This window comes from Oncorhynchus kisutch, linkage group LG9 (genome assembly GCF_002021735.2).
Source record: "Oncorhynchus kisutch isolate 150728-3 linkage group LG9, Okis_V2, whole genome shotgun sequence".
In the NCBI taxonomy this organism is placed as follows: domain Eukaryota; kingdom Metazoa; phylum Chordata; class Actinopteri; order Salmoniformes; family Salmonidae; genus Oncorhynchus; species Oncorhynchus kisutch.
Window position 1 is genome coordinate 32,047,383 of NC_034182.2, and position 12,197 is coordinate 32,059,579.

At 44.4% G+C, this 12,197-nt stretch overlaps 1 protein-coding gene across 5 annotated transcripts in view; it reads right to left on the reverse strand.

Moving 5' to 3' along the window:
- LOC109880994 (protein AF-9) overlaps window positions 1-12,197 on the reverse strand; it is a 72,603-nt gene that overhangs the window by 16,032 nt on the left and 44,374 nt on the right. For 3 of the 5 annotated variants that reach the window (XM_031832428.1, XM_031832425.1, XM_031832429.1), the window contains exons 3-7: window positions 9,726-9,808; window positions 9,272-9,436; window positions 8,378-8,416; window positions 7,180-7,302; window positions 2,875-3,474 (exon numbers count right to left, since the gene is read on the reverse strand). In XM_031832428.1, the coding sequence (XP_031688288.1) occupies window positions 2,875-3,474; window positions 7,180-7,302; window positions 8,378-8,416; window positions 9,272-9,436; window positions 9,726-9,808 (1,010 nt within the window). The remainder of the gene's footprint in view (window positions 1-2,874; window positions 3,475-7,179; window positions 7,303-8,377; window positions 8,417-9,271; window positions 9,437-9,725; window positions 9,809-12,197) is intronic. The other 2 variants (XM_031832430.1, XM_031832427.1) reach the window with 1 other exon arrangement.

Here is a 12,197-nt window from a genome sequence, read left to right on the forward strand (position 1 = left end):
GAGAGAGAGAGAGCGAACGAGAGAGAGAGAGCGAACGAGAGAGGAGAGAGCGAACGAGAGAGAGAGAGAGCGAACGAGAGAGAGAGAGAGCGAACGAGAGAGAGAGAGAGCGAACGAGAGAGAGAGAGAGAGCGAACGAGAGAGAGAGAGAGAGAACGAGAGAGAGAGAGAGAGCGAACGAGAGAGAGAGAGAGAGCGAACGAGAGAGAGAGAGAGAGCGAACGAGAGAGAGAGAGAGAGCGAACGAGAGAGAGAGAGAGCGAACGAGAGAGAGAGAGAGCGAACGAGAGTAGAGAGAGAAGAGAGCGAACTGAGAGAGAGAGAGAGAGAGCGAACGAGAGGAGAGAGAGGAGACGAAGCGGAGAGAGAGAGGACGAGGAGATGCGAACGAGAGAGAGAGAGCGAACGAAGAGAGAGCGAACGAGAGAGAGACGAGCGAGAGAGAGAGAGCGAACGAGGAGAGAGAGAGGAACGAGAGAGAGAGCGAACGAGAGAGAGAGCGAACGAGAGAGAGAGCGAACGAGAGAGAGAGCGAACGAGAGAGAGAGAGCGATACGAGAGAGAGAGCGAACGAGAGAGAGAGCGAACGAGAGAGAGAGCGAACGAGGAGAGAGAGCGAACGAGAGAGAGAGCGAACGAGAGAGAGAGCGAACGAGAGAGAGAGCGAACGAGAGAGAGAGCGACGAGAGAGAGCGAACGAGAGAGAGAGCGAACGAGAGAGAGAGCGAACGAGAGAAGAGGAACGAGAGAGCGAGAGAGAGAGCGAACGAGAGAAGAGCGAACGAGAGAGAGAGCGAACGAGAGAGAGAGCGAACGAGAGAGAGAGCGAACGAAGAGAGAGACAGCGAACGAGAGAGAGAGCGAACGAGAGAGAGAGCGAACGAGAGAGAGAGCGAACGAAGAGAGAGGAACGAGAAGAAAGCGAGCGCGGCGCCATCCATGATGCAGAGCCTGTGTCTCAATTACATGACAGGGAAGTTAGCCTGACCTACGAGGTCCGTTCATATGATCTAGCCATGTGTACTGGTGAGGCCTTGAGGCTTTCCGCTCTCCTTACTACTTTCTCCCTCCACTTTGGTGGTTACTTGTTTACCCCAGGCCTACACAGCATGGCGGAAGCCCAGATCAAAAGGACACGAGTAGGGCTAGCCAGGACTGGGCCACCAGGGTCGTCACGGCAGCCTGTGGAGAGGACTGAGCACCTGGCATTTGTCTCCACTCACCCTGCACCCACCCAACTTGCCATTTAAGACCAGTACTGTAGGGTAAATCCACACCATCACACACACAGCTCCTACATCTCCCACCAACACCACCCCGTGGACACGTTTGGCTTGGGGTTGCAATGCCTCTGCTGGTTCTGGCAGGGAAATGGTTAAGGGAGATTAGTGTGTGTGTGTGTGTGTGTGTGTGTGTGTGTGTGTGTGTGTGTGTGTGTGTGTGTGTAATGTACTTGACGTGGGGCCAGTGAACACGCCATGGGCATGAAAGAGAACAGTTGAAAGCAAACAGAGAAAGACAATGAGATGCTTTCTGCCATAAATGCAGAATGTTTGACCCCTTTTCCCTCCTTTCTAAAGGCAAAAGATTAAAGAGGAACTCTTGGCTATTCATGGCGTCCTTTTCCCATTCTCCTTGGGTGTCGTAAAACCCAGCTTGCTTTTCTGCTAATAAAACAGTCCCTGCTTTGTGTTGAGTTTCTTCGCGGAACACGTGAGGAGCTGGCAACCCTCTGAAAGACCTACGGATTCATTTCAAGTTTAAAATTTAGAGGCAGGAGTCGTGTCCGAAATCTAGGCTTGCCTACTACTTGAACTGCATACTGTGTAGTAAATCATACTACATACTGTTTAGAACGTACTGTTAAGTAAAAACAAATGCAGTCAGCAACAAATATCAGCATACTAGTATCATCCTACTGAGAATGTGTAATTAATGCACAATTGCATTGATTGCCGCCATTCATTCATTTTGGTAGAGTTGATTATCAGCAGTTGTTAAACACGTCGGTCTCGAAAAACTATTCTCGTTCTCAATAGTGTGCAGCGAATTCTACTAGATGAAAAGCCGAAATGAATATGACATCCTGGCATTTAAAAGCAAACCTTTTCAAAATTTCACATAATATATAAAAATATGTGCATACCCAAAATGCCTGCAGTTTAGAATGCAAGTACAGGTATTGGGACACGGCCAATGTGAGAGAGAGAGGGGGGGGGGGGGGTATTTCAGATTTGTTTCCCATCTTGACTCCATCAGCAACATGATGTTTCCAAAGGAACTAGAATGCAGTACAAAAAAGAGCATTCCCAGAACTCTAAATTCTTTGCGTAGAGTAGCAAATTGTCAACATTATAGTCGCTTGGCATGGACAGCTTTTTGGGCTTTGTCAAAATGGAGCACCGAGTGAGAAATTCATGGAGATGGGGTGGTGGTTTAGGAGGCATCCATTTATTGTTACCATCATCCAAACAAAAGCAGCCCATATGCAGCTGAATACCCACCATGTTTACGATTGCCCCCTCTCTGTTGTTCCTGCATGTGAAGCCGTAACAGTAGCAGAAAGCAATGGAACAATTCATCGATCCATTAATGTCATGGATTGCTCAAAAAGGTACACCTTGTTTCCAAGATCTACATCTGGTTTTCACCACGCACTGATTCGAAGGAAGAGATGAAAACCATCAGACACTGGCCACGAGGACCAGAATTACTCATCCCCGAATCAATCATTTTTTTAAACTAAAATAATTGTAGGAGCTACAGAGTAGAGCCCAGAAGACATGAAACTATAATTCAACACTTACTTCCAATGTGGTCAAGACAGACCACACCAACCAACAAAAACACCAAGTACAAAAAGCCTTCACTCACCACTGCTTTGGTGGACATATTGCCCTCCATGTCAGAGTAGTTGGCGTCCATCAGCTCCGGAAACGCCTTTCTGCGCTCCCCTAGCACCTCGCGGCCGTCCACCCGCAGTTTAGCGGGGTGCACCTGGGATTTGTCCTTCAGCAGTTTCTTATCCGAGTGGTGGGACTGGGCGTGCGACAGGGACGAGCCCCCTGTCGGTTTTAACGACAATTCCGCTAAGTTTTTCTTTTTCTTTTTGGTCACGTGGTCCTCGCAGTCAGTGACAGACAGTCGCTTGTTAGTCCCCGCCCCAGACCCGGCCCCGTGCAAGTAGCCCCCGTCCTGCCGGTGCTCCTTGGAGATGGTCTTGGGCTCCTTGAAGCCCATCTTGGGGATGGGGGGGTTGTCACGAAGAAGAGGCTGGTTCTCTTTGGGTTTCTTGGAGAAATCTTTGGAGGCTTTGCTGGGTTCCCTGCCACAATCTCGGAAGGCACTTTTGGTCTCTTTTGAAGGCTTGTCTTTGTGGTCCTTTGAGGGTTTGAGTAGCTTGGATGAGCTGCTACTATTAGTAGTGGTGGTTGTGGTGGTGGTGAGGAGGGCGCCAGTTCCTTTGGAGCTGTCCTGCGGCAAAAAGCACAGGCCAAAGATTAGGTCTCAATTTATTTAGATAGGATCCTATAACTTGATGATAGACCATCTATCAACTTTGACTCTTGATTTGCAACAACTTGCTTGAGTTCGGTTTTGCGCTACCTTTAAGTTTAGTAGATAGTTTAACATTTTATTGATAGTTAGTGAAACATCTTACACCATTTGGATTACATATAACATTACATAAGCTTTGTAAATAACAAAAGGTCAGTTCAGCCCTAACTAATGCTCCAAGGATTACACACAGGCAAGAGGGAAGTTGATGAATGGAGAAATCCCACTTCAGGGTCAGTGGACACGACAGGGCAAACACCTAATTAGTCTGTTGGACACGCTGGCGATGAGCAACAACATGGGTCAAAAAGCTTGGCTAATAGTAACTCCCGGGATCCTAAGCAAATGGTAGGGGCCAAAAACTAACTTCTTGACCTCAAGGCCTTCTGTACATACAGAAAGTATTCACACCCCTTGACTTTGTGTTGTTACAGCCTGAATTTAAAATGGATTCAATTAAGATGTCAATGGCTAAACACACAATAACCCCACAATGTCAAATTGGAATTGTTTATACATTTTTACTGAATGAATAAAAAGCTGAAATGTCTTAAGTCAATAAGTATTCAACCCCTGTGTTATGGCAAGCCCAAATAAGTTCAGGAGTAAAACTCTGCATTATTAACAAGTCACATAATAAGGTGTGTGGACTTACTGTGTGCAATAGGTGTTTAACATGATTTTTGAACAACTACCTCATCTTTGTACCCCACTCATACAGATAATTGTAATGTCCCTCTGTCAATCAGTGAATTTCAAACCCAGAATCAACCACAAAGACCAGAGAGGTTTCCAATGCCTAATAAAAGAAGGGCCCCTATTGGTAATGGATAACATTTTTAAAGCAGACATTGAATATCCCTTTGAGCATGAAGTTTTTAACTACACTTTGGATGGTATATGAATACACCCAATCACTGCTAAGATACAGGCGTCCTTCCTAACTCAGTTGCCAAAGAGGAAAGAAACCACTCAGGGATTTCAACATGAGGCCAAGTGACTTTAAAACAGTTAGAGTTTAATGGCTATGAGGGGAGAAAAATGAGGATGGATCAACAACATTGTAGTTACTCCACAAAAACAACCTAATTGACAAATGTGAAGAGGAAGCCTGTGCAGAATGACAATATTTCAAAACATGCATCCTGTTTGCAATAAGGCACTAAAGTAAAACTGAAAAATGTGGCAAAGAAATTAACTGTGTCCTAGATACAAATGGTTGTGTTTGGGGTGGTGGCTGCATAATTTTCTGTGTATGCTTGTCAATGTCAAGGACTACGGATTTATTTTAGCATAAAAATGAACTGAATAGCGCTAAACAGGCAAATCCTAGAGGGAAACCTAGTTCAATCTGCTTTCCAACAGACACTGGGAGTATTGTACAATCCAGGTGTGGAATGCCTTCAGATTTACCCAGAAAGACTAACAGCTGTAAAATCGCTGCCAAAGGGGATTCTAACATGTATTGACTCGTGGATACAAATGTAAATTAGATATCTGTATTTCATTTTCAATAAATGTGCAAACATTTCTAAAAACATGGTTTTCCCTGTCATTATGTGTGTGTAGATGGGAGAGATTTTTTTTTAAATTAATTTTGAATTCAGGATGTAACAAAATGTGGAATAAGTCAAGGGGTATGAATACTTTGAAGGCACTGTACATACCACTGAAATTAGTCTAGAGTCTAGACTGTTGACTAGCTATTCCAGGGAAATGTGTAGGGATAATGAAATTAGAGGTTTGCCACGTCACAGTGAGATTTATTGGGGTCAAAATCAAAACAACAAAAACACTCTACTGGGGACAATTTACTTGCCTCCTACATGGGGGGGGGCTTGATTACAATGCTCAAATCAATACACCCCTGACAACTAAATGAGCAAAGACAATGTTAGGTCTGGCCATAGCATATCAAAGGAATCCTAATAATCAGTGTTCATTCATTTTAGAGAAAGCCCTTGTGCCACCCTGGGGCTCTTGTACTGCTGTGTCAATGAAGAGTCTATTCTAGAACAACAAGATAAGTTTAAAAAAGGGATTCCAGTTTGCTTGAGAAGAGACCTGGGAACTTGTTTTGTCAAGAATGTGGGGGAAGGGAGGGAAGAGGGAGCAGCTGTAAGCACGACCTTAAAAATTTGCACAGACGGTGAAAAAAAACCTGGGAGGTGGAAGCGGAGTGCATTTCCTTTTCTCCAACTAAACGACGTGACCCGTGTGTCCCGGGGTCACACCTTCTGGCCCCCAGTCAATATTTCATAGATGTCTTAAAGCCATTAAGCACGTCTAGACGGTAGGGGTGTGTTACGACCTGCCCAAACCCTTTGATTTTGTCTATCTGCTCCTGACCCCTTGACCTTTTGGACATCTAGCTGCTAACCCGCTCACACAAAACTGACCAGTAAAAGGTGGAGATAAAGTGATGCTCTATCAATAACAGCCCCCCCGATACCAAAAGACTGGCACGTTAGTAGATGCTCCCAGAACATGTAAACCTATAATAGAGGCCATGAAAGTGAATGAACTGAGCAAAATAAAAGGTACCCCGTAAATACACATGTCAACATTTGCTGAATGTCAAACGGCTATACTCCTAAGAGTATCAAAGGATTCTTTGCATGTTAATACGATCTTCAGGCATTTCACTGTTCTAAAGAACTTTTCATGCCAAGCACCAGCAAATACATTCCATGTTACTTTAAGATGGTAACATTTTAAATTGAGTATATGGATGTGTGCATTATGTACTTTCACTAGTCTCCTTGTAATAATGACCTGCCACTCAGCACTATGTACAGAGAATATTACAATGCTGTACATAACAGTTCTGCTTAGATGAATAAAACATACTCGTTGAGCTGTTTTGGAGTTATGTGCAATAACGGCGTTTCAGCAGTTTTGTTTAGCATATAAAAATACACTTACAGTCAGGCATAAAAAGGCAGACTGCCATAGCATTCAGTAACACTTAAAAAAGCCATGTGGGGTACAAGTGAACCGGAAGGAGAGGAGACAACAGTAGGTGGGTTGCCATTGGACGTTAGTGGAAGTGTGTGTGTGTGTGTGTGTGACCCCTCTGCTCCATCAGTAATCCATCACACAGTCTGTTTGGATTGGAAACCGTTTCCATGTGCACCGGGCCTCTCGTAACCCAGCCCTTGCAGGAGTGGGCTCTGACGGGCCGTGGTAAATGATACCATTTAAACGGGACTAAAAATAACTCTTAATGGAAGCAACATGCCAGTTAGACCCCATATACATGTCATTTCCATCCATGATTCTAAAAATGGTTCTCTGAGACTGCTAGAGAACAATTGCATAACAATGAAACACTGATACGTACCAAATTTCAACAGGCTTTAAAACTAGTGACTTCTATATACTGCCTAATGGATACATTATGGCCGTTGCTATAACCGCTATCAGTAGCATACCTTGCATAAGCCCAAGTCGAGCGTCTCTTGTAAATCCAGACTTCAGATACCCTCAGCATCTTTGAACCTAGCCAACTATGCAGAGATTAAGCTGGGGGAGACTTCTAAGAAGTGGGACTTTCTGGGGAAGAGAGGGAGGACGGGGAGACTGTCTAGCCCTGGGCTGTACCTGGAGACCGCCACTGACCTTTGACCCCGGGAAGACCTTGCTCTTCTTAGCATCAGACAATGTCAAGGAGCTGCTGGGGAGTGTAGGCAGCTTGAGATGCTGGCCGAATAGAGATGTGGAGCCCTCCTGCATTACCATCACCTGGAAGGAAAATGGGGTCATTAAAACCGATGCCTTCATCCAAAGTGACTCATAGATCACAGGTGACACCCATTTTAATATATAAATGTAGCGGATATGGGAATCAAACCAACAACAGAAGCAACATAACAGTAAAGACAATAAACCACTACAATAAAAAAAGACATTAACAGAATTATATTGTCCTGATCAGCATGTGCAAAACAGAGTTTTGTATCTTATTGTGCGCTCAGTCTGGGAGTGAACAGCTTTATGAATCTATTTGAATTAAAAGTACTGCATCAATTGGACAGTTTCTTAATTCCTGCTTATAATAGTGGATTGTGTGTGAAACTTAAAACCGCTTTTGTTTGGACAAAAACTTAAGGCTCACGTATTATCGTAGTGGTCTTGTCGATGCCAAGAGCAGCAAACTTAACATTCGAGCACTTAACACTGCACGTTATTCCTGGAATCCCTCACAGACAGTCATTGCTTTGCATCGAATGACAGTGAGCACGCGAAGAAAAGACAACACAGCTGCTTCACTGTGGGTCTAAATTTGAGGGTGCATTTGTTTGTGGTGTCACTTCAACATAGCCGCCGAGGGAAGAATGAATGTTTCATGTCTTGCCTAGCAGCAAGAGGTTAACAAAGGGTTAAAACGCCACTGAGAACACGCGGCCTGTTTCTCAGAAGCTCCAGTGCCCTGCTGTTGAAATGAGCTGCTGTGAGTCAGCACCAAAACAACTTAGTAAGCATTTCCTTTCATACAACTTTCCCCACCTTCCGGTCTTTCCATTACTCTTTCTCCAATAGAAGAGGGGGACAATAGAGCAAGGCACGGGGGTGGGTTCCGCCTTTACAATGGCAGAGGATACACTGGGTCAACAACATGCGGAAAGTCTCAGAAATAATAGATGCTCATCCAACTGTGCGTATTGGACACAGGTCCCAAATTTGACTGTGGGTCATGCTTAGAAGCCCATATTGCCATCGTGAGAGAGTCATAGCATTGGGGAAGCTACAATATCAACACATTCCTAATAAGTAAATGTTTCAATTTGAAGAGAACACTAGTTCACATAAGTCTTACTTTAGAGTCTTCCAAACTTCTTTTGCTAGGATCCCGTTGCTGTGGACAAACAAAAAGCATTTCAGTATACACACAGCAATCAGCTGTATTGGAGAAGGCCTCAAAACATCCAGTGGGCTGAAGAAATGTGACAGACAAACCAGTCTCTCAATTAAACCACATCACATTCAGTGTACATCTGTTGCCAATCTTATTCATTTCCTCTGAAAAGGCATCCAATCTACGTTAAGGTGCACGGTGTTGTGGCTGGGCCATAAAGCATTGGTGTGTTACTGGAATGAGCATGGCAGGAGGGCCTGCTAAAATAAACACACCCCCCTGATCTTGTAAATTCCTGAAGATATTGTCCACTGAAATAATTAAGAATTCCAAAATGGACATTCCTATGTGGGCACAAAAGGCTTTCTGGAGGGCACAGGGAAGAAAGAATAAACGTGTGTATGAACAAAAAAGTACTTAATTCCAGTCATCAAACATGACAGAGTGGTTTGCCTGCCAACGGCTGACCTGATAAGCCCAGTTTCCTGCCAATGGCAGGTCTGATGTGTGACCGACATGGATGATACCTAGTTGCCAGCAAGGTCAAGGATGTTTCTTTAAAAGAGCTACTCATTGGTCTAAGTTCCATTCAACTTCTGAATAGACATTTAAATAGTTTACCTTTCCAGGTGGAGTTTAGCTCAATAGCGTTAAGCATGGATGGCCATACTGGATGTTCAGGGCTTTGCTCCAGCCCGGGTCCTGATGATTACCTCAATCAGGTGTTCAAGCAGGGATGGAGCAAGCCTGTATATCCAGTATGGCTACCCATGCTTAAGGCTAACAGGACAAACACCTGCCATTGAGATGTGTGTGTGTGTGTGTGTGTCCCCTCCCCCTCCAGTCTTGTCGTACCCCGCCGGCTTTGAGCAGCTTCCTGCGGAACTCCTCCGTGGGGTTGTTGAAGGTGAGCTTCTCGCAGCGCAGGTGATTGACAGGCGGGTGGCCGTCCAGGTGTAGGAACAGGTCGTAGTCGAAGCGCACTTTCTTAGGTTCTTCCTGAGAAGAGCAGTGGGACATCCGTAGGAACAAAAGAAAGGAGAAGTCAGTTGCGTACTAAAGTCCAAAATGGTAAACATTCATACAAAAGGCAAAGTTGCTACCCATATGGAATTCATAAAGATCAACATCTGCACTGACCACATTAAAATGTGTGACATTTTTCAAAATGCTCAACATAGATTATTTAAAAACTACCAATGTGGGATGATCATGGTCACCAATGGCACATAAATCTGGTTAAGCCATATGTTCACAGCTTGGGATCTTTAGTAAGCAAATACACGTCGAAACCTTGTTAAAAATGTACCTTATTTCTGAAGTAAACTTCAATGGGCAAGATGAAGCCTGCGTATCCAGACTCCTCCACTTTATAGGGTGGATCCTTACACACTGAAACGAAGGGGAGAAAAATCAGCTTTTCACTCAGCGCAGGAGTCACTTGTAAAAGGTGTGACGTGTCCTATGTAACAAATGCCAGTGTGAGCACAGAGTCCCTCAAGGATATAGAAAATATCTGGGGAGCCGTGTGTCCCCGTGTGCTTCTCACCGATCTTCCACTGTTTCTAATGCGTCTGTCAATAAAGCCTTGAATAGGAAAGGTAGTGATTCTCCCCTCTCCTTTAATAAAAAAGGTAATGTGAATGTGACAACAGCACCAAGTCTCAAGGTAGCAGTTCATTTGCTAGCATGGCTCTAATATAATAGGTATTTTACCATGCATATTCATCAAGGCTACCTTAAGATTACAAACAGAAAGCCCTTTGTGTGTGTGTAAGATATTGGCACTAATGAGAATTGGAATCTGTTGCTGCCAGCCAAAAGCACTTGAATATAACTCAACATTGCCAGTGCCAAGACACTACATGAAATGCAGTGCTCTCTCATGGGATCTCATTATAAAACATGAAGACAATTTCCGCCAATAATCTGACAACGTCGATACCAGAAACCCTGGACTTATATTAGATACAAATACACATCCCAAAGACTTGGATCCACCCAGCAGCACACCACGACACACTTAGTTCCCATCAGGCTGATCAGGACAAACCACCTGCGCTTCAGGTCAGGTGACCCCCTCAGACACCTGTTTGAGGGGGTCTCAGGGGGCTTTGCAGCAAGACTGCCAGCTAGTCTGCATGTGCAGTAAATATGTATTTACTGATAGTAGTTTCTCTTCAATTCGCCTTTCAGCTGCCTTACTAATGGCATTTACATTTTTAGCTTTTGTTAGTCTTTACGGATTAGTATGAGCAGCATAACCATAGCCAGTACAGATTGGACATTTACTTAGTGCTTTATCAATCTACAATGGGCTCCATTGCCCATTTCATCTCATTTGGAGGGGTAAGTACACTATTTTATTTAACTAGGCTAGTCAGTTAAGAACAAATTCTTATTTACAATGTCCAGCCTACCAAAAGGCCTCCTGCGGGGACGGGGCTGGGACATAAAAAATGTAAAAAATAATAAAGGACAACACTACATAAAAGAGAGAGACCGAAGACAACACAGCAAGGTAGTAACACAGCATGGTAGCAACACAAAATGACAACATGGTACAAACATTATTGGGCACAGACAACAGCAAAGGGCAAGAAGATTGAGATAATGATAAATCCCGCAAAGCAGCCACTGTCAGTAAGAGTGTCCATGATTGAGTCTTTGAATGAAGAGATTGAGATAAAACTGTCCAGTTTGTAGTTGCAGCTCGTTCCAGTCGCTAGCTGTAGCGAACTGAAAAGAGGAGCGACCCAGGGATGTGTGTGCTTTGGACACCTTTAACAGAATGTGACTGGTAGAACGGGTGCTGTAAGTGGAGTATGAGGGATGAGGTAGATATCTCAGATAAGGGGGAGTGAAGCCTAAGAGGGTTTTTATAAATAAGCATCAACCAGTGGGTCTTGCGACGGGTATACAGAGATGACCAGTTTACAGAGTGCGGTGATGTGTCCTATAAGGATCATTGGTGGCAAGTCTAATGGCCGAATGGTAAAGAACATCTAACCGTTCGAGAGCACCCTTACCTGCCAATCTATAAATCATGTCTCCGTAATCTAGCATGGGTAGGATGGTCATCTGAATCAGGGTTAGTTTGGCAGCTGGGGTGGAAGAGGAGCGATTACAATAGAGGAAACCTACTCTAGATTTAACTTCAGCCTGCAGCTTTGATATGTGCTGAGAGAAGGACAGTGTACCTTCTAGCCGTACTCCCTAGTACTTGTATGAGGTGACTATCTCAAGCTCTAAACCCTCAGAGGTAGTAAATCACACCTGTAGGGAGAGGGACATTCTTCTTACCAAACCACATGACCTTTGTTTTGGAGGTGTTCAGAACAAGGTTAAGGGCAGAGAAAGCTTGTTGGACACTAGGAAAGATTTGTTGTAGAGCGTTTAATAATCCGGAGAGGGACCAGCTGATAAGACTATCATCTGCATATAAATGGATTCCTATTGCCTGAGCAACGTTGAAGTAAATTGACAAGAGCGTGGGGCCTAGGATCGAGCCTTGGGGTACGCCCTTGGTGACAGGCAGTGGATGAGACAGCAGATGTTCTGACTTCATACACTGCACTCGTTGAGAGCGATAGTTATCAAACCAGGCCAAAGAGACATCAATACTCCTTAGCCTGCCCACAAAAATGGAATGGTCTACCGTCTCAAAAGTTTTGGCCAAGTCAATAAAAATAGCAGCACAACATTGCTTAGAATCAAGGGCAATGGTGACATCATTGAGGACCATTAAGGTTGCAGTGACATCCATAACCTGAGCGGAAAC